Genomic DNA, 20,951 nt, shown 5'->3' with positions numbered 1-20,951 from the left:
ACTGATTTAATGGGAGGCACACCCAAGGACAAATCAAGACCTCAAGTGGGGTGTGCTGAGGGCTGAACAAAATGTTTGGCTGGATTTTAAAAGGTTTTGGGGAATGTTGAATGAATGGAATGAGGGGATGATTCCTGAAAAGCAATGTGTAGCCAGGATGAGAAGGACATCCACTACCCAGGCTGATATTCTCTGGGCAAGGCATAGGTGAACCACAAATATTTAAGTGTTCTCAGTGACCTGGGAAGAATCAAATGTCTCTTCATTTACCAATACTTTTCTAGTGCTTCTGTTCATTTTCAGCCTGGGACATTATAATTATTGGGATAATTAAAAGAGAATGTCCTAGGATCTATATTCAAACCCTCCAAACACAAAAAGGTCTTGAGTTCTAATAATTGACTCAGGGGAAAGCTGCAGTATTCTCTTCTTTGGATAGACTTCACAATTTCTCTTCTTTCACTTTAGCTAAAATATTTCCCTTCTCTATCAGCAAGGCAATTATGAGACAACAATGAGATAATTATGTGAAGGCACTTAGAATACTGCCAAATGCAATATCAATGGAATAACAGTAATGACCAGGACACAGATGACAACGATGACGGCAATGACCATGATGATGAGCATTTAGAGAGTGCTTTACATATTAAAGAGTATTAACAAACATCCCTTCACTTAATGAAGACACTGCTTACTAACGTGGAAAGAGTATAGAATTTATATTAGAAATAACTATATTCTAATTCCATTTCAGTCATTTCTTTTCTGGTAATCATAAGGAATTTAAACTATCCCCTACATTCTACATTTGTTTGCGAACATATTAGCTTAATGTATGTACATTCTTGGAACAGTTAATAATACAAAGAGCTGAGAAGATGGGAAATCATTAATGAAAAAACCTACACAGCATAACTAAATGTCGTCCTAAAAACAAGCGTCCTGTTATTATCTTTCTGTCTGCCCAGACTAAAGAGGCCACATCTTTCCAGAAACCTCAACTGCTTTCCAAAGATGCTCCCTTCCCAGTCCTATGTCAACATCTCCTTCTTCCAGCCACATGCTTTCCTGATGATTGGCATCCCAGGGCTGGAGGCTGTTCATGGATGGATCTCCATCCCCTTCTCCTCCATGTACACTGTGGCCCTCACTGGAAACTGCCTGATCCTCTTGGCTGTGGGGAGAACTCCCAGCCTGCACCAATCCATGTACTACTTTCTGTCCATGCTGGCCCTCACCGATGTGGGCCTCACCCTGTCCACACTGCCCACCACCCTGGCTGTGCTCTGGTTTGACCATCGGCTCATAGGCTTCAATGCCTGCCTGGTCCAGATGTTCTTCCTCCACTCCTTCTCTGTGGTGGAGTCATCGGTGCTCCTGGCCATGTCATTTGACCGCTTTGTGGCCATCTCCAACCCTCTTCGCTATGCAGCTATCCTCACCAATAATGTCATCATTAAGATTGGGCTGGCCATTGTGGCCCGTGCTACCCTCTCTCTCTTCCCAGTGCCCTTCCTGCTCAAACGTCTGAACTTCTGCCCTAACAAGATCCTCTTGTCCCACTCATTCTGTTTCCATCCTGATGTGATGAGAAGAGCCTGTGCTGACATCACCATAAACATCCTCTATGGGCTCTATGTGGTACTGTCCACTGGTGGCATAGATTCTCTGCTCATCGTCCTCTCCTACGTTCTCATCCTACACACAGTGCTAGGACTGGCATCTCCCAGGGAACGCATCCGAGCCTTCAACACATGTGTCTCCCATATCCTGGCTGTCTTTGTCTTCTTCATCCCAGGCATTACCATGTCCATGATCCACCGTTTTGGGAGGCACCTACCCCCCATTGTACATGCCCTGGTTGCCTATATATACCTGGTAGTGCCCCCTGTGCTTAACCCCATCATCTATAGTGTGAAATCTAAGCCCATCAGGGAGGCCATGATTAGGATGCTAAAGAGGAAAGACCAAGGCTGATGAAACTATGAAATATAACAGGGTCCGGGTCCCATAAAAGAAACTTCCTGTTCCTTGCAGAAAGCTGCTACCCTCAGCAAGCACTGAAAACTCCCAGCCAAGGCTAGTGGGAAGACCATCAGGATTATTCATGTTGCAAATTTACATTCACCATTTACTTTGTACTGGAAATAGTGCTGAGGATTAAAGACTGAAAAATATATTAAACATGAACCTTTTTCTCCACAAACACAATCTTGTACCAGGACAAAGGCAGGTAAATACAGAACCAGAATACAAGTACCATAATAAAGTTCTGTGCAAAAGATTACTAGAGGAACTGCAAATTAGTAGTTGCCAGAATTTGCCTGGGAAGATCAGACAAACCTCTACAAAGGAGAGAATGCTTTTTATTTCATCCTAAAAATGTATACAGTTTTTCTAGGCAAAGTAGGAATTCGGTAAGAAAGAGAAAACCTAGGAAGAAAGAACATGAAAAAAAAGACTCCATGTTTCAAAGAAGTAAATGTGTTTGTGGAAAGATAAGCATTCCTGAACTACTTTACGCCTCTACCACTTGTTATATCTATACAGGTGTGACTGTGGCATAGAGTTTGAAGACGGAGTGGTACAGGATGAAGCCAGAAAGGTTGTACAAATGGTACAGAATTGTACAAAACTACACATATTATGCTGAGTAGATTGGTTTGTCCAAAAATGTATGAATCATTTATTAAATGTTTTTACTATAAAATAAATTAGGAGTATGAATTGCAGGTTAGAAGTGTGTTGACATATAAGCAAGACCAGAGCCAAAAAGACTATCAGTTTAAGCTCTTAAGACCCTGAGGGGTCTTCTCAGACACCATTTACTCTGCCTGTAACATTCTCATCTCCCCTCTCCCCCTTACCTATGTATCATTTCTAGCATTGCTTCTCATTAGTCAAGTAGTAGAAGCCTTATTTCTCAGAAAATCCTGTCCAATTCTCTTTTCTACATTATTCACAGGACTGTGTTTGTCTCCTATGCAATATATGTACATATGCAATTGTCTGTCACTTGACTAGACTGTAAACCCCAAGCAAAGGTGCCAAAATACACTCAGTTTCTAGAGGTGTCTGTGGAATAATAATAGCTGTTTAATAATCATTTTGAATGTATACATGAATTTGAATGGGGAAAAGGGCAATAGATTAATTAATTAAGAGATGACTTGGAAATGTTTACCCCAGGGAACCTCTGGTCTTTCAGAGAAAAGAATACATATAAATAATTGCAGTCTGTGAAAAGGTTTCCAGTTAAGCTTGGATAGCTAACCTGTAGATATGAGAAGCGCAAACCAACTGATTGAACTAAAGTCCCTCTTCTAGTGAAGGTTTCCTACTTTTTCACCATACAGGATCTTCCGGGCCATTTTCCCAGAATTTATGCCCTTCACACCTAGGTGAAATACTCTGGCTCCGTAAAGAGTTTTTGTACGAAAAAAAGAATTACAATACTAATATTTGTTAATATCTTTCTGTTTGAGTATACCTTCTTTTTTTTTCAACATTTATTTATTTTAGAGAGAGAGCACACATGATTGAGAGAGGGACAGAGGGACAGGGAAATGCAGAGAATCCCAAGCAGACTCCCCACTGAGTAGAGAGCCCAATGAGGGGCTTGATCCCAGGACCTGAGATCATGACCTGAGCCAAAATCACATGTCAGACACTTAACTGACTGAGCCACTCTGGCACACCTCAAGTGTACCTTACAAAGTCAAGATAAAAGGGGATGTGTGTCCTCTTCTTATCCACCCCCCCAATCCTCCCAAAAGTATGAAGTTCAATATTACAAAATCTTAGTATATAGTGTCTTCACTGGGTAAGTAGGCTTTTGTGTTACAGTTGTTAAAAATACAAAATTTAGAGTCAGGAAACAAACCTTACTCAAAGTCTATCAAACCTGTCTCTCTACTAACCACCTAACTAACTTGGGAGCATTTTACATTTTAACAAAAAGTTTTTTTTTTTCTTTAGTGACCCCTATATGCCAGGAAATCTGCTAGGTAATGAGAATACAAAGGTACCAAAATCAAACTTGATTCTTATGGAAGGAATACACATCAATTAAATACCTCTGACTTCCGTCTCCAGCCACAGAAATATCTCTTCTTTTAAAGGCTCTTGTAATTATCTCTAGCCCATCTGGATATAAACCCCCTATCTTAAACTCAACTGTGCCATCTAACATAACACAATCACAGGAGTGGCAGCTGACCATATTCAAGGGTTTCAGGAACTAGACTAAATATGTACCCAAATAAATGTGAATTTGCAATGACATTAAGGACATTTAGGTTCCTCCTCCCCCAGTAGACTATAACTTCAAAGAAAGAAGAGTCTGAGCCACCTTTGTTCTGCGTGTTATTCTCAATGCAAGGTTTGCACTCATTTTAATAGCACTTAATGTTAATAGCACTAAAAATGTATTCGATGACTAGATTAGTTTTCCATTGCTGCCAAAAAGTATTTAAAACATTAGTATCTTAAAACAACATCCATTTATTACTTAACATTTTTCAGGTCAGAGATATTGGACAGGCTTCACTAGGTTCTCTAACTGGGGGTCTCATAAAGCTAAAATCAAGGTGTCAGCCACCTGGATTCTTATCTGGAAGCCCTGGAGAAGAATCTGTTTCCATATTCATTTGGGCTGTTGGAAGAAGCCAGTCCCATGAGGTTGTGCAACTGTTGTCTAGTGGCCTTCCTCAGCTCCTTAAGGCTGCTCACACGACCTCTTTCATCACCAAACCAGCAACAATGCATCACATCCTTCTCATGCTTTGACTATCTCCTACTTCTTCTGTCACCAGCTAGTTGCAGAAATGTCTTTTCTTCTAAGGACTCATATGGGCTCAAGCCCCCCTATCTTAAGGTCAGCTATGCCAAGTAATAGCACAATCCCAGAAGTGACATTTCACATATTCAAAGGTTTTAGGAATTAGAACAGGATATTTTCATGGGGTGTTCAGAATTCTGCCTACCACATTGACTAAATAAATGGATTAATTAATGGATATTCCTATGAAAGTACACAATCAGGGTATCTGACCTGTTCAAAGGATCAGGAATGGCTTTTCTCAAAAAAAAAAATAATAATAATTATGAGGGTGTCCAAATTTTGAAGAGAAATTAACTAGGAGAGTGTTTAGGGAAAGGTATATTAGGTAAAGAAAGCCTTGTCTCCAAAGAGCTTGTAGCTAGTCCTAGACATGGTACAGGTAACTTCCACTCACACTGAAAGTAATGGCTAGAATTTAATCATACCCAACTCACAGGAGGCTAGGAAATGTCTCGCTGTGCGTCCAGGATGGGAAGGAGTTAGGTTTGGTGAGCAGTAGTCAATGTCTGCCATAAGCACCTGTTAGGCCCCAGGCACACTGCAGAATGCTGAGATGCAATGATGAAGAGATTCAAGGAAACAATGCCCTCATACAGTCACGTGCAACTCAACAGCAAACACGGGTATTAAATAAGCATTTCCCAAACATAATGAGTATTATAAGAGAAGAAGAAAGTGTGTTGTGGGAATACCTATTAGGGAAACTGAGGATTGAAAAGAGAAATGAATCTCAATCACATAGAAGATCACATGTTTCAGAGGTTGTTGTTTGAATTTCTTGGTTAAGACTGTTTTCACATCATACTGAAGACAAAACCTGAAAAGCCTTGGAAATAACGCTCCCAGAAGCAGAGCTGATTCCTGTGCTGCTATAGTCAGATTGTCTCCTTGTTCCATATCACACAATACCCAAAATAAAGCACAGTACTGAAGGATCCCTCACCAGCTACCAGTCACCCTCAAATGGCCAATGTTATCTCCAACTGCTGCCTCACACTTCCCATTTTAGCCAGTGGCTCCCAAACCTTAAGAACTATCAGGATCATTTATGGAGCCTTTTAAAATGTATAGCTTGTTGAGCCCTATGCCAGACCTCCTGAATCAGAATCTACAATAAATACAGGTCAAAGCCAAAATGAAAAGGGAAATCACTAATTATTTTGAACTGAATGAAAATGAAACATATTGAATTTGTGAGATGCAGGTTAAAGCAGCAGAAAAAGGAAATGCATAGCACAACAGGGCCTGTATAAGGAAAAAGACCCCAGTAACCTCAGCTTCCACCTTAAGAACCTAGAAAAAGATGAGGAAATTAAAACCAATATAAGCAGAAGAAAGAAAATAATAAAGAGAGAAAATCAACAGAACAGGAAAAGGAAAACAGTAATGAAAATCAATGAAACCAAAATCTATTTCATTAAGAAAAGCATTAAGATTGATAAGCTTCCAGCCTAACTGAACAGGAAAGGAAAAAGAGAGAAGACACAAATTATCAAAACAGGAATGAGAGTGGTGACCTCACAACAGATGATGCACATATTAAAAGGATTTTAAGAAAATATTATGCCAATAAATTTCACAACTTAGATGAGATGGGAAATTTCTTGAAAGAGCTAAAACATCTTAAGTCTGGATCAAGAAAGCGTGACACATCTTTCACTCCCTCTTGGAATCTTCCTTCCCATCACTCCCTTTTCTAAAGATACTTTCTCTGGATGATTTTAACTAGAAGCAATTTTTACCTTCCAAATTCCACACTCCCTACCCGTGAAAGTGTGGCTTCTCTCTACATTTATATGTCTATATTTTAATAGGGAACAATAACTCACAAGAAGAACAGCCTAAAAATAAAGGTAGGCAACACATTTCCTGTCAATCATGCTGGTGAAAAAGATGAAAAGGAAGAATAAAAGGAGGGGGAGGAAATCGGTTTAGAAGAAAGTCAGGGCTCTGGACACATCTGGGAAGAAGACCCTGGAAGAAGAGCAGCTCTACTTCCTATACAAACTACCCTGGGACCTCTGGTCTAAAGTGGACTTTCTCTCACCCACCCCACCTCTGCTCTAAGTGACAGACACTATAAAGAAAGGATACTTTGGGGTCAAGGAGCAAGCTCACATGGTTATTGGTGACAGAATATGTAGTAAATGAAAGCTCCCTAAGGTCAGGTTCTCTGTCTTATTCTTCTCTATTTCTTTAGCCACCTCCCCAAGCAGTTCTGACTTTATGCTGAATAGGATACATAAATGTGTTAGTTAGGTGATGCTGGCTCATGACACGGTGATATGGTGCCACCTGCCTCAGCATCGACTCTTCCTATAACTTCTCTCAGGAATGTCCATTTTTCCAAGATACTCCTTTGCCTACCAGTTTTCATGGTGAAGTCTAACACCAACAACTGCATCCTCTTCTGTGTCCCCATTTCAGATCTCCAGATTCTCCATCCCCCCATTCTTTATTACTTTTTAATTTTTTTATTATATTATGTTAGTCACCATACAGTACATCCCTGGTTTCTGATGTAAAGTTCGACGATTCATTAGGTGCGTATAACACCCAGTGCACCATGCAATACATGCCCTCCTTACTACCCATCACCAGTCTATCCCATTCCTCCACTCCCCTCCCCTCTGAAGCCCTCAGTTTGTTTCTCAGAGTCCATAGTCTCTCATGTTTCATTCCCCCTTCGGATTACCCCCCCCTTTCTTTATCCCTTTCTTGCCCTACGGATCTTCCTAGTTCTTACGTTCCATAGACGAGAGAAATCATATGATAATTGTCTTTCTCTGCTTGACTTATGTTACTTAGCATTATCTCCTCCAGTGCCGTCCATGTTGCAGCAAATGTTGAGAGCTCGTTCTTTCTGATAGCTGAGTAATATTCCATTTTATATATGGATCACAACTTCTTAATCCAGTCATCTGTTGAAGGGCATATCGGTTCCTTCCACAATTTAGCTATTGTGGACAATGCTGCTATGAACATTGGGGTGCATATGGCCCTTCTCTTCACTACGTCTGTATCTTTGGGGTAAACACCCAGTAGTGCAATGGCTGGCTCATAGGGTAGCTCAATGTTTAACTTTTTAAGGGACCTCCACACTGATTTCCACAGTGGCTGTACCAACTTGCATTCCCAACAACAACGTAGGAGGGATCCCCTTTGCCCACATCCTCTCCAGCAGTTGTTGTTTCTTGCCTTGTCAATTTTTGCCATTCTAACTGGATTAAGGTGGTATCTTAGTGTGGTTTCGATTTGAATTTCCCTGATGGCTAATGATTTTGAACATTTTTTCATGTGTCTGTTAGCCATTTGTATGTCATCATTGGAAAAGTGTCTGTTCATATCTTCTGCCCATTTTATGATTTGTTTATTTGTTTCTCATGTATTAAGTTTGAGAAGTTCTTTGCAGATCTTGGATACCAGCCCTTTATCTGTAGCATCATTTGCAAATATATTCTCCCATTCTGTGGGCTGCCTCTTAGTTTTTTTGACTGTTTCCTTGGCTGTGCAGAAGCTTTTTATCTTGATGAAGTCCCACAAGTTCATTTTATCTTTTGTTTCTTTTGCCTTTGGAGATGTGTCATGAAAAAGGTTGCTTTGGCCAATGTCGTAGAGGTTGCTGCCTATGTTCTCCTCTAGCATTTTGAGGGATTCCTGTCTCACATTGAGGTCTTTCATCCATTTTATATCTTTGTATGGTGTGAGAGAGTGGTCAAGTTTCATTCTTTTGCATGTAGCTGTCCAATTTTCCCAGCACCATTTATTGAAGAGACTGTCTTTTTTCCACCGGATGTTTTTTCCTGCTTTATCAAAGATTAGTTGCCCAAAATGCTGAGGGTCCATTTCTGTTTTTGTGCCAGTATCATGCTGTCTTTGTGATCACAGCTTTGTATTACAGCTCGAAATCCAGCATTGTGATGCCCCCAGCTTTGCATTTCCTTTTCAACAGTTCCTTGGCGATTCGGGGCCTTTTCTGGTTCCACACAAATTTAAGGACTATTTGTTCCAGCTCTTTGAAAAACATAATCGGTATTTTGATCGGGATAGCATTGAAAGTGTAGATTGCTCTGGGTAGCATGGACATTTTAACTATGTTAATTCTTCCTATCCATGAGCATGGAATATTTTTCCATCTTTTTGTGTCTTCCTCAATGTCTTTCAAGAGTGATTTAGAGTTTCTAGAATATAGATCCTTTACATCTCTGATTAATTTAATTCCAAGGTAACGTATGGGTTTTGGTGCTATTGTAAATGGGATGGATTCCCTAATTTCTCTTTCTTCAGCCTCATTATTCGTGTATAGAAATGCAACTGATTTCTGAGCATTGATTTTGTATCCTGCCACATTACCGAATTGCTCTATAACTTCTAATAGTTTGGGCATGGATTCTTTTGGGTTTTCCATATAGAGTATCATGTCATCTGCAAAGAGAGACATTTTGACTTCTTCTTTGCCAATTTGGGTACCTTTTATCCCTTTTTGTTGTCTGATTGCTGTTGCAAGGACTTCTAGTACTATGTTGAATAATAGTGGTGAGAGTGGGCATCCTTGTCGTGTTCCTTATCTTAAGGGAAACGCTTCCAGCTTTTCCCCATTGAGAATGAGGGTCTTGGAATGTATCCCCTGTGGATAAGGGGGGACTACTGTACCTTAAGAGATAAACAATAAATGTCAACTCTGAAATTCTAAACCAATGGTATAATACGGTCTTTTCCCAAATTCAGGTCTGTCTATCTTAAAGGCAAGACAGTGGAAGGGTTAACCCTCCACATGTATGTCCATCGCACCCAAAGGAGTCTTAACTTAATTAAAGGAGTAATACAGGATACCTTATTAACTTGAATACATATGACTCAGAAGTCTCACCCAAACTTTTCTGAACTATAAATGGTTCTGTGTTAAAGTATGAGCCAAGAGGCCTAGGGACACTGAACAGAAAATGTTTCTTTTGGCCTGAAAAATGATAAAGGGCTTCATTTTGTAAGGTGTTACTAAAAAGAAAAAATGGCAAAAGGCAATTCAAAGGAAACAGAGTAAAACAGAGGATTTAAAAGTGCATGAAACCATTGGGAGCAAGTACTATAAAGCAGCTGAAAAACACACTATGTGCAAAATTAGAGTTATTATACTTGAAAAAATAAGATGGGAACAGGTATATAAGTGAAAAAGAATGCCTACTGTCATTCTAAGAATTAACGCTATATGGCAGGCAATAAAAGACCTTCAGTGGATTTTAAGTAGGGGAGCAAGATAATCAGAACTGTGTTTGGAAAAGCTCCTGCGAACTACATGGGATTTAGGGCTAGTGCGAAAGACGTTCAAGGCAAGGAGACACATGTGGAGATACGGCAAACCTCCAAACAAGAGGTGAGTAGCTGGACTAGAGTGCTCGCAGTCAGGATGGAGAACACAAGGCATGTTTATGAAAAATTTCTAAATAAACCTAAAAAAAAATGAGTAACTTACAGACTGAGATTTAATATTACTCAGACTTCACCTGGACCCAACAAAGATCCAAGTGGCTGAGATGTTAGGGAGAGACAGCAATGTCCAAAGAAAGGAAATGGGGAAGGTAAAAGGATAGCCATGTGAAAGGCACATGATGAAGGTCCTTGTCCAGAACACACCCTAACTTCCAGCCAAATCTCCTCAAAGAGGCAGCCTATCCCTCTCATTCTAGTCCTTAACGCCAGATCCTTCCAGGTGACCCAGTAAGGATTCATGAAGTAAATGACAAGAAATCTGATCTAGAAGTCAAAAGAGTCCTGCTATAGTTTTGTTTCTATATCTGGCATTTACTATTTATTAAGAAATTACATAAGGAAGGTGGTGGAAGGAGTGGTGGGGGGGGGGTCTCTGTGTGTGTGTGTGTGTGTGTGTGTGTGTGTGTGTGTTTGTGTTTATACTCACAAAATGGTTAAGTTACTTAAGATCAAAGCCACAAAACTTATCCTCAGCATATTAACTATCACAGACTTCTAAAATCTAGGATAATAGCTGCATCTTCAGAAAAAAATTTAAAATGGGTCTGATTCATCTGTTTAGTATCCATGTCTCTAATAGGTTTTCAAATATATTTTTTCAAATATAAAACAGATACACACATTCATCATATGCCCATACAGAAACATGCATTCAAACACTTATAAAAAATCTGGAGAGGGGCTCCTCAGCGGCTCAGTTGGTTACACGTCCAACTCTTGATTTCAGCTCGGTTCTTGACCTCAGGTTGTGGGTTCAGGCCCCACGTTGGGCTCCACACTGGGCGTGGAGCCTACTTTAAAAAAATCTGGACAAATAAACACCACAATGCTAACAATATTTGTTTTTTAATGGGACACGTTTACTGGAATTTATTATATTTTTCCTTTATATTTTGAGAGTGTACAAGTTTGTTCGCAGTAATCATATACTGCTTCCCCACTAAAAATGAACATCAGTCTCTTTCTCTCTCTTTCATTCTCTCTTTCTCTCAATCCCTATGTCAGGCTGCTACTGGATAAGAGGCTGCTCCTCCATCCTAAATGGCCAAAGCCTGCACTGACTCAAGTTTATTCTCCTAGCTCTGCTAGCCACTACTCACCTGAACATATCAGATTCCATACTGCTCACAATTCTCCTCTTCTGGATTCCAGTCCAAGAAATCAGATGGGCTCTCTTCGTACCCTCTCTACCAAGCAGTCTGCTAGCTATAGCCAGAAAATTCGGGCTGGCTCTGTGCCATGCTTTCTACTATACTTCTCACATATACTTCTCACATGTGAGAATGCTTCTCACATTCACGTACCTTTCTTTGGGCCTGATATGCTCCCCACCACGGGTGGTGGTCTCATTTCTGCCCTATTCCCACTGCACTCCTGTAGTGCCCACACCCTCTCCTTCCCATTCTGCTTCCTCCTAGAAGTGTTGTGTCTACCTTGTGAGGCTCTTAGGTAGACCTCTGGGACCATATTCATGCTAAGTACAGCTAGCACGGGTGTAGTCTTTATTGGCCTCTCCTACGGTCTTGTTTTATAAGCACTAATTCTACGGGCTTCCCCTGCAGGGCCATTCAGAGCCTAGGGGATATGTGGTGTCCACTTACATGAGCTACTCAGTTTGTTTGAAGCCATGCTTGCCTTAACCTTGCTTTGCTAGCCACATGGGCCATTAGCCTTGCTCAGCCTCATGATGCTTCCTGCTCTTGATTCCTGGTCTGGGAGAGACCCGCCATTTCTGACATGAGCTTCTACGTGTTCTCAGCTGCATTTCTCCATACGGTGTCTCTCCGGGTAACCAATGAGTGCCTCCACTGCTAACCATACTATTTTCCAAACCAGCCACTTTTTGGGAATGACCCAAGCACACCATACCCAGGTACGGTGGCAATGGACCCAGAACTATTGGGATTAAGGCCATCAGCAACATTAACAGGAAATTCCTATATGCAATACTAAATGAGTGAGGAAGGAAATTAAATACCTCCCCTAAAAAATGCAAGACTCTGGAAACGTCTCACTCACTAACTCATGGGTTTCTCTAACAGACCCTCCCCACAATATGGGATTGGGCATGAAAGACAATGTTTTCTGACCTCATGTAATTCACTGATCCCCATTAACATCGATTTCCCCATTGGTATAACAGTGATACCATTTGTATTCCTGCCCAGATCAAAAGGTTGATAAGAAAATTAAGGAAGGAAGAGTGTCCATGAGCTGTGAAAACTCTCAAAACAGAGTTGTTCTCTTTCATTAATGTAGGTAACTATAGTCTTTTCGAGGTTCTACTTCTAATCCTCCTCTTAAGGGCTGGTGTCCAGAAGAACAGAAATATCCTCTGTGGAAATTATTTTGAAGAAGGAAATCCTGGTATATCTCTTTTCCTGGGATCCAATACGGTTGGGGATTCTGAAGAGGAAATCACAGTTTTAAGCCAGATTATCTGATTGTATTGCACTCTCGTATTTATTTTACTTTGCCATGCTTAACCCTTTCATCAATATCCCTTAGATGTGCCACTCCGATCAGAATGCTATAGACTATCAGTGAAGCAATTAGAGATTTGGACTAAATGGTTACATGGGAAGCAATAACCCTCCAGCCACAACCACCTCATGGTTCTAATAATTATATGGAGAGAATTATAAAGGGAAAATAATATTTTAAAACAGGGATCAGCAGTAAATGGGTCTACCCCTATCCTATAGAGATTCTCCAACCAGTTTCATGTTTAAAGAATCAGTTGTGTTTCTACTAGTGAAGATTTTTTTCCCCTAATACTGTCTTCCAAAATGTTGATATTGAAATTTGAATTGAAAAACTTTGAGTAAAAAGGAAGTTTTCACTGACACCTAGGGATCTGATGTATGGGTGGTCACATGGAAAAGACGAAGTATGCGCTGCCGGATCTCCTTTGTCTTGACTCCGTAAACAACAGGGTTGAGCACAGGAGGAACAAGCAGGTAGATGTTGGCCATGGTGATGGGTAGGAGGGAGTCACGCCGCTTGCCAAAACGGTGTACCATAGATAATCCAATGAAAGGGACATAAAATATGAAAACAGCACATACATGAGAGACACAAGTGCCAAATGCCTTTGCTTGGGCTTCACGTGTCAAGCCCAACACAGTCTTGAGGATAAGCAGATATGACAAAGAGATGAGAAGTGAGTCCAGGCCAATGGCAGAGATGATGACAATGAGGCCATAGATGATATTGACACGGATGTCAGCACAAGCCAGTTTCATGACATCTTGGTGTAGGCAGTAGGAATGGGAAAGAATGTTGGAGTGGCAGAAAGGCAGCCGTTTGATGAAAATAGGCAGGGGTGCCATAAGTGCAGTACCCCGTACCACAGCAGCCATGCCAATCTTGGTAATACGAGGCAATGTTAGCACAGTGGCATGGCGTAATGGGTGGCAAATGGCCACATAGCGGTCAAAGGCCATGGCCAGCAGTACCGTGGACTCCATGCCAGATAAGGAGTGGATGGCAAACATCTGTAGCAGACAAGCATCAAATTGGATGACAGTGGAATTGAACCAGAAGATGGCCATCATTTTGGGCATAGATGAAGTGGAGATAAGGATGTCAAGGCCAGAAAGCATACAAAGAAAAATATACATGGGTTCATGTAGGCTGTGCTCAGTCCGCACAATGTAGATGATTGTCAGGTTTCCTAGCACAGCAATAAGGTAGAGGGAGCACAATGGGAAGGCCAACCAGAACTGAGCTTCTTCCCAGCCTGGAAGGCCTATTAAAATAAAATATGTGGCACTGGATTCATTGTTACTGGGGTCCACCATAGTGAAGAAGCTGAGCCTCAACCAGTGCCAGGCAGGTAGAGGCTGGAATACAAAAACAAGCCATTGTCAGATCCTCCAGGATCCCAATACCATGCTTTTTTCCCTCCACCCTGATGTCCTATTTTCTAACCCAAACTCTAACTTCATTGCCTATCCAAACTGATTCTATTCTAAACTCAACCTAACCACCATTTGCAACTCAAGGCCCAGTTCTAATTACTAATCCCACCTCTAAAGTCAATCCTGAAAACAAGTGAAATACTAAGACAAGTTGCCAGAAAGCAGTTGAGTGTGAAGAAGAGCTAATGGCCAGCATCAGGAAGGACTTACACCATTCACTGGGCTCAGGATGTGTCAGTAATCTTTGTTCCACTATTGAGCTATTACACAGGGGTTCCCTCAGACCAGACAGAGAGCAAAACACTGGGAGCACGAGGTTTAGACAGAGAATGAAAGTTTAATTCAAACTGCTGGAGGGAGAAGGTATAAGGAGCCATATTTAACCTAGAATTTCAGGCAAAGAAGCCAAAGTCAACAGTGTCTCAAATCTTCTGTAAGACCTCTCTGTAACCTATGACAATATTAGGAGTTCCCTCCTTCTTAAAAATTTCTCCCTTCTGCTCCTGCTGCTCCTAATCTCTCTCTGATCACCAGTTCTTGGTCTTCTTTCTGCATCTTCAGCCTCTTTCACCTTGACCCTTAAGCATACTTTTAGGTAATAATGCTCTCCGAATTTTATCCTTAGTTCTCCTGTTGTTCTACACCCTCTACCCTGGCCATCTCGTCCCTTCCAATAAATCCAATTGTTATGCATAAACTACTGATTCCCAAATCTGTTTACCAAGCTTTGAATTGTCTTTTGTGATCCAGATTCAGAATTCTAAAGTCTTCCTGAAAGGAATCACCTGTCTCTCAAGCACATCAAACTCTCCCTGTCCAAAAAACAAATTCTTTCAGAGGCAGTATTGTATGGTTGTTAAGACTATGAGCTTTGAAATCAATCCTGGATTCATATCCCAGTGGATAAACTTCACTGTGCCATCTGGGCAAATCATTTAACCTTTCTAAGCCTCAGTTTCCCCATCATTAAAACAAGGATAATAGTTGCTGCGTAACAGAGCTCAATGCGAGGATTCAGTGAGACGATGAGTATAAAGCATTTAATACAATGCCTGACACATAGTAAATATGCAAATAATTACATCTGTTGTTGTTAACTGTTCTCCTCTAGCATGTCCTTTCTTCTGTGGGGTGGCCTGAACAGCCACAGAAGCTCAGAGACTCTGAGTCTGTCTGCCATGCCTCCAGTGCATCTGTCTTTATCTGCACAATCCCAACAATCTTCCAAGCAAATGAAATCAGCTCACTATCTATTGCTTTAAAAAATACCTCTCAAAGTTCCACATTAATTCTAGAAAAAAGATCAAACTGTTAGGTTGTGGCAAAAAGTCTGTCTTCTAGCATCTGGCGCTAGATTTCTCTCTAACCACTGCTGACCATGGTCCCTGTGCTCTAGCCACATTCGAATGCATGCCATTTCACGAAGGTGGCATTGATTCCCACGCTTCTATGTCTTTCTGTCTTTTTTATTTCTCATCCCTTCATCAAGATCTTCCCAGATCCCTCTCCTTGACTTCCCACTGAGCAAAATCTCACCCATCTTTCATATCCTTTTACTGTCTCTCTCCTATGCTGTTTTGCTAAGCTTCTACCCCTGGGTCTAATTAAATGTTTCCTGCCCTGTGCTCCCAAAGAACTTTGTTTAGGTCTCTTTTCAAGCATTTATAGTCCTGAGCTATAATTATTCCTGTATTTGTTTTCCCCTGAATTATGGATTCCTGAATGGCAGGAACCCTACCATATTTATTAATTAGTATTTAGTTAACATTTATTGAAAATGAAAGTGAGTTTTATCAAAAGAAGCATCCCTCAATAGGACTGCCAGTTGGGTGAACTATACAGTCTCTGGAGAAGAATGAAAGAATGTTTAGAAGGTCAGTGCAGGATAGTCTTAATTTTAGAACAAGAATCTTTAGGGTCAAACAGAAAAGGCCTTTCTTACCCCTGAGAGAATACATGAAGAAGGCATGAGAGGATACATGGAGAAGGCATGAGAGAATACATGGAGAATGGGGCAGGTACAAAGCCTTGGCTCTACATAAATGCAAAGTAGGCTTGCAATACGGTTTATGCCCAAGAGACGGGGTGACCTAGGATCCCTCCTCTGCAGACATCAGCAAGAAGGCTCTGCTACTCCAGAGGGCCAGATATCTACACCATACAAAAATTTCACAAGAACAGACATGGTAGAATGGGATCACAGTGTGCCACCTTAAGAAACACTGGGAAAGAATCATGGATTCGTATATTCCACCCGATTACCTCTCAGGGCCAAGTGATGTGGCAAGCAGAATTCTGGGGCTGGGAACTCAAGTCTCAGCACAGAATAAATGTTGAGGACAATACCAACCTTATAATGCTGCAGCAACATTGTGAGGTAAGACCTGTCAAAGGGAGTTGTAAAACCTGTATCACAGTGTACGACACGCTTTTTAAATTTTTTTCCATTAAAATGGGGAAAAAGGTCCCTGAATATGTACGAAGTTTCAAAAAAAATTTCATTTCCCCTATTTGTCACCTAAATTGCCGCTCCACCTTAGATACACACACACACACACACACACACACACACACACACACACACACTAGCAGTCGATCACTCACAGTGGCAAAGACTAAGCACTGATGTGGAGATACCAGACACGAAGAGGACTCAGCTGTCCAGGAAAGGAGGCACCTCAGCAGTATAAAGTGGGTAGCTACTGTTGGTGGAAAATATCAGGCTGGGACACAGAACCCTCCAGCAAAAGGAAAATGAAGGAATGGTAGGGGAACCCGCCAGGAGGCACAAGCCCTGAAGCATCCCAACCTCCCACAGTCCTGCCAGGAGGCCAGCAGAGGAAACCCATGCCATCCAGCCTGAATGGGCTGTTGGTAATTAAAACCATTTGCAAGCACTCAGAGAGAGAACATTTGGAGCTCTGGGGGAGTTCACAACTAAATCACTCTATTTTGAAAATAAAACATAGTCAAGGAAAAATAAACAAAGACAGTCTTTTTTCTTTCTTTCTTTTTTCCTTCCTTTTTTTTTTTTTTTTTTTTTTCCTGAAAGCCTGCACTACCCTAGCCCCAGGGAATAGGCCTAGGATTTTCTCTGAAAAAAGTCACACTATCTAGCAGGTCCCAGCCCTGTACCTTGGAGAACTGTGAAGGACATCTTGGCCCTTTCTTGAGGATGGAGAGTGCAGAAGCTGCCAGCTACATGGAGCAGAAACACACCTTAAGGCCTTCAATCCTCATTCTTTCCTCCTGGCTTCCAGACTCTGTTGTCCAGTGCCAGCTCAGCCCCCTTGACCAGCCCATCCTCCCACTCTTCCCAGAGCTCTCTGAACTCCCTCTTCCTCAGGGACCCATGGAAAAGCAGTCAGAAAGGTAGACCAGGGGCTACAAGCTCTATTTCTTCTGATCCAAGAGAATAATTATGAGGTCTCTCCCAACACCGATTTTATTGCTTTTTATGATAACAGAAATCACTGTGTGTCTACAAAACGTTGGACACTGTAAAAAGATGATCTCTAACCTAAGAACAATCCTGCATGACAGGAATTCTATGTATCTTCTCTATATTATAGCTCAGAAAACTGGGTCCCAACGGATTAAATAATGTTCCCAGGGTTTAACAGTTGACTGGAAAAGCAGAAATTTAACCTGGACTAACAACAAGGCCTGTTCATTTTCTACTATTCTAGGTTGCCCTTAATTGTGCTGCACCTTCTGAAAACAATAAAATCTTCCCAAGAGGCAGGGGAGAATGGCCTGGTAAGTAGGACACCTAGGCCAGGGAGACCCTTGGAAGGGAACTCAAGAGGGTAGCGAAGAAGATCCTCCTGGACTAGGACTTGGGCACACTCCTTTCAGCCCCAACTCCTCTGGCTGTGACTCTGAGTAGGTCCCGTAGTGGAAATTAAAAAACTTCATCCTCTACCCAGTACTTCCTTCTTACATGATTAGAGCCTTTCATCAACCTGTTAGGCAGGTATTATTAATCCCGTTTGACTGATAAGGATGTTGAAGGTTAATTAGAGCTCTCAGTGCCAAATCCATATGCTTTCCAATAGTCCAGGCTACTGCCCTGCCCTTTCCCAGTCTCCTTAAGCATGGACCAATATTTTATAAGGACTATTTTAATGTTAATCTCCAAGAAATCCAAACTTTGAGGACCCATGAGTCTAGAGGGCCTCTCCAGGACTCAGAACACCTAACCAACTCTCCCCACTTATGTGCAGCAGGGAAGGGGATCAAGGAGGGAATGGAAGATGGGATTCATAGTCATTGCCATTGTCTGAGCTAAGCACACAGAGTGCTCCACGCCTAGAGCAGTGACGTAGGGACCACTGGTGCCCCTGCCAGCCTCTGTGGGAACATCTGGAAGAGAATGTCCTTGGAGAGAGCCGGGAAGACGTGGGAGCCTCTGGCTCCTACTCCCAGGCTCAGAGAGGGACTTTAGGGGTGGCCAAGAGCTGTAGGATCTCATCATTCAGTTCATGAGAGGGGGGTACTTTTCTTAATACTCCATGAGTGTGGTAGCCCCAGAATCACTCCCACCCCAAATCACCCACATTCCCTGTCCCCTCTTCTTTGCCTAGATTTGACAAAGCAGGTGAACCTTTGCAGGGCCTTGGCCACTCATTTTAGAATGGCCAAAATGAGAACATAAATTGCACTCTCTCATTTTTCCAACTCAAAAGAGGCCAACTCTACTTTTAGGCTGGGAGCCTCACTCTACTCACTCAAGTCAGCCTGGCCCTCCAAAAATCAACCCCAAACAGAGCTCCAGGGATTCAGGTCCCTGCCCCTCCATGTTCCACATAGGAAGAGTCAATAAAAGTCCCACAGACCTGCAAATCTTGACCTGGTAAACAGTGCCCATCAGAGCTACTCTGCTGCCTGCACACAGGGAAATGTGGTGCAATGAAAAGGCCTGATCTTGGATTTTGATTGATATACTGATGTTTTTCCAGTAATTATTGATTGACTGCCATGTGCCAGAACCTGTGCTAACGCACTGGAGATAATGAGACACAGAGTAAACAAGGTACAGCTCAGAACTCCAGGGGTGGGGAGAAATTGAGACAAATCATGAAGCTATCACAACATGTTGTGATAAATGCTAGCATGGGGGTAAGTACGGGCCTCAGGAGCAAAGCAGACAATAGTTTACCAAGTTGTCAGGTTCAGAGGGCCTCCTTGAGGAGGTGACCTCTGAGCCAAGACTTGTGGGGCCAGTCACAGTTAACCAGGCAGGGTGGACAGTATGGGGACAGCAGCATTCAGTTAAACAGTAAAAATATATTCAGTACCTACTATGTGCCAAAACTGGAGATAAAGCAGTGGATGAAACAGAAAAGATCACTGCTTTCATGGAGCTCATGCATGAGGAGGGAAGTAACAAAAAGTAAACAAATAAATAAGCAAGAACATATCAGGTAAAGATAAGTGCACCTAAGAGAAAATGGAGTGAGAGGACAGAGAAGGTAAGGGAGGGTACCCATATTTGAGAGGAGATCAGTGACAGCCCTGCTGAGGAGGTGACATATAAGCTGAGAGCTGTATGATAAGAACATGCCAGCCATTCTGAGATCTAGGGAAAGAGCTGAGGAGACAACAAAAGGAGAAGTTCTTCTGTTCTGGGGATTCCCAGAACAAAAAGAAGGTCAATGTAGCCAGAGCATCGAGAGCACAGGAGAATTTTAGAAGATGTCTCTCACTCTGCTGTCTGTCTCTCTCTCAAATGATAAATAAATAAATAAATCTTAAAAAAAAAAAAAAAGTGCACACTGGCAAATGTGAAGAGCCAGAGGGAAAGAACATACCTTGTGTGGAAAGCTGCAAGTGGTTCAATGGGGCTGGGGAACAGTGTGCACAGCAGGGGAAGTCACAGAGTAGGTGGTAATGCACTTTTTATATGGGATGAAGACTGGACCCTGACCCGAGGCAAAGACTGAGTCAGGACCAGAACCCCAGGAGGACTGCTAAGTCCCAATATGAGCCACAGTCTGACTCCCGATACAGATTACAGAATGAGCCCTAAACCCCCAATCACAAACTGAGCTACAACCAGACTAAGAGCCTGGGACGGGTTCTGTTAACACACGAACCGCAATCTAATTCTAACCCAACCCCAACCCAGCCTGTTTTCTGCCCCTTTACCTTCATTTAGGCCAACTCTTGCCAAGACCTAGATGGGCACCCCCAGGAAACTGATCGCTAAAAACGGCTTGAACACTACCCATAGGCAGCATCTACCACTGTCCATACTTCCCTTCACCCCACACAGAAACTGCTAACACTGTGTTTTGAGTGAGGAGCCTCCTTCATGCTCCCTGGCTCCACGCCTGTACTTCTGGTTCATCACAGCATGGTTTCTCCTTCACTTGGCAGGTCTAATGGGAAATCCCTAGCTACAAGAAACCCACACACCTGTGCATACTCCCTGGTCTCCTGCACTCACCTCAATGGCCTGAAAGGAATGTGTGTCTTTTTCTCCAGTCCTCTCCCCAAAGAGGTCTGGCAGACTGTGCTGAAGTTCAGTACTCTCTCTCTCCACCCCCTCCTTTGGGCCTCCCTGGTCAGGGGTATTTATTCTCTGTCTTACCTCCTCCCTCCTTCTGCTTCTCCCTCCTGGGGGGGTAGAGGTGCTGCCTGGAGGGTCTATCAGCAGGTACCCCTCAGTAGCCAACTGTGGGTCTGGTGTC

The 20,951-nt window shown here is 42.2% G+C and overlaps 3 protein-coding genes across 3 annotated transcripts in view; 2 read left to right on the top strand and 1 right to left on the bottom strand.

The window, feature by feature from the left end:
* The window catches only part of TRIM68 (tripartite motif containing 68), a 150,613-nt gene that overhangs the window by 83,656 nt on the left and 46,006 nt on the right, over nt 1–20,951 (top strand). The window lies entirely within an intron of this gene.
* LOC125282473 (olfactory receptor 51I2-like) lies at nt 975–2,484 on the top strand. The gene has a single exon (XM_048217336.2). It carries the CDS (start codon nt 1,018–1,020, stop codon nt 1,978–1,980), a length of 963 nt encoding a protein of 320 aa, XP_048073293.2. The 5' UTR covers nt 975–1,017; the 3' UTR covers nt 1,981–2,484.
* Nucleotides 11,056–14,695, bottom strand: LOC113269240 (olfactory receptor 51E1). The gene has a single exon (XM_026517949.4). The coding sequence runs from the start codon at nt 14,134–14,136 to the stop codon at nt 13,183–13,185; it is 954 nt and encodes a 317-aa protein (XP_026373734.2). The 5' UTR covers nt 14,137–14,695; the 3' UTR covers nt 11,056–13,182.

This window comes from Ursus arctos, unplaced genomic scaffold (genome assembly GCF_023065955.2).
Source record: "Ursus arctos isolate Adak ecotype North America unplaced genomic scaffold, UrsArc2.0 scaffold_22, whole genome shotgun sequence".
NCBI classification, from domain to species: Eukaryota; Metazoa; Chordata; class Mammalia; order Carnivora; family Ursidae; genus Ursus; species Ursus arctos.
Note: the sequence above shows the minus strand (reverse complement) of the source record. Positions and strands in the feature narration are given on the sequence as shown.

Excerpts from the sequence above, each read along its gene's own strand:
- LOC125282473 (XM_048217336.2), top strand. The coding sequence starts at position 1,018 with ATGCTCCCTTCCCAGTCCTATGTCAACATCTCCTTCTTCCAGCCACAT.
- LOC113269240 (XM_026517949.4), bottom strand. The coding sequence starts at position 14,136 with ATGGTGGACCCCAGTAACAATGAATCCAGTGCCACATATTTTATTTTA.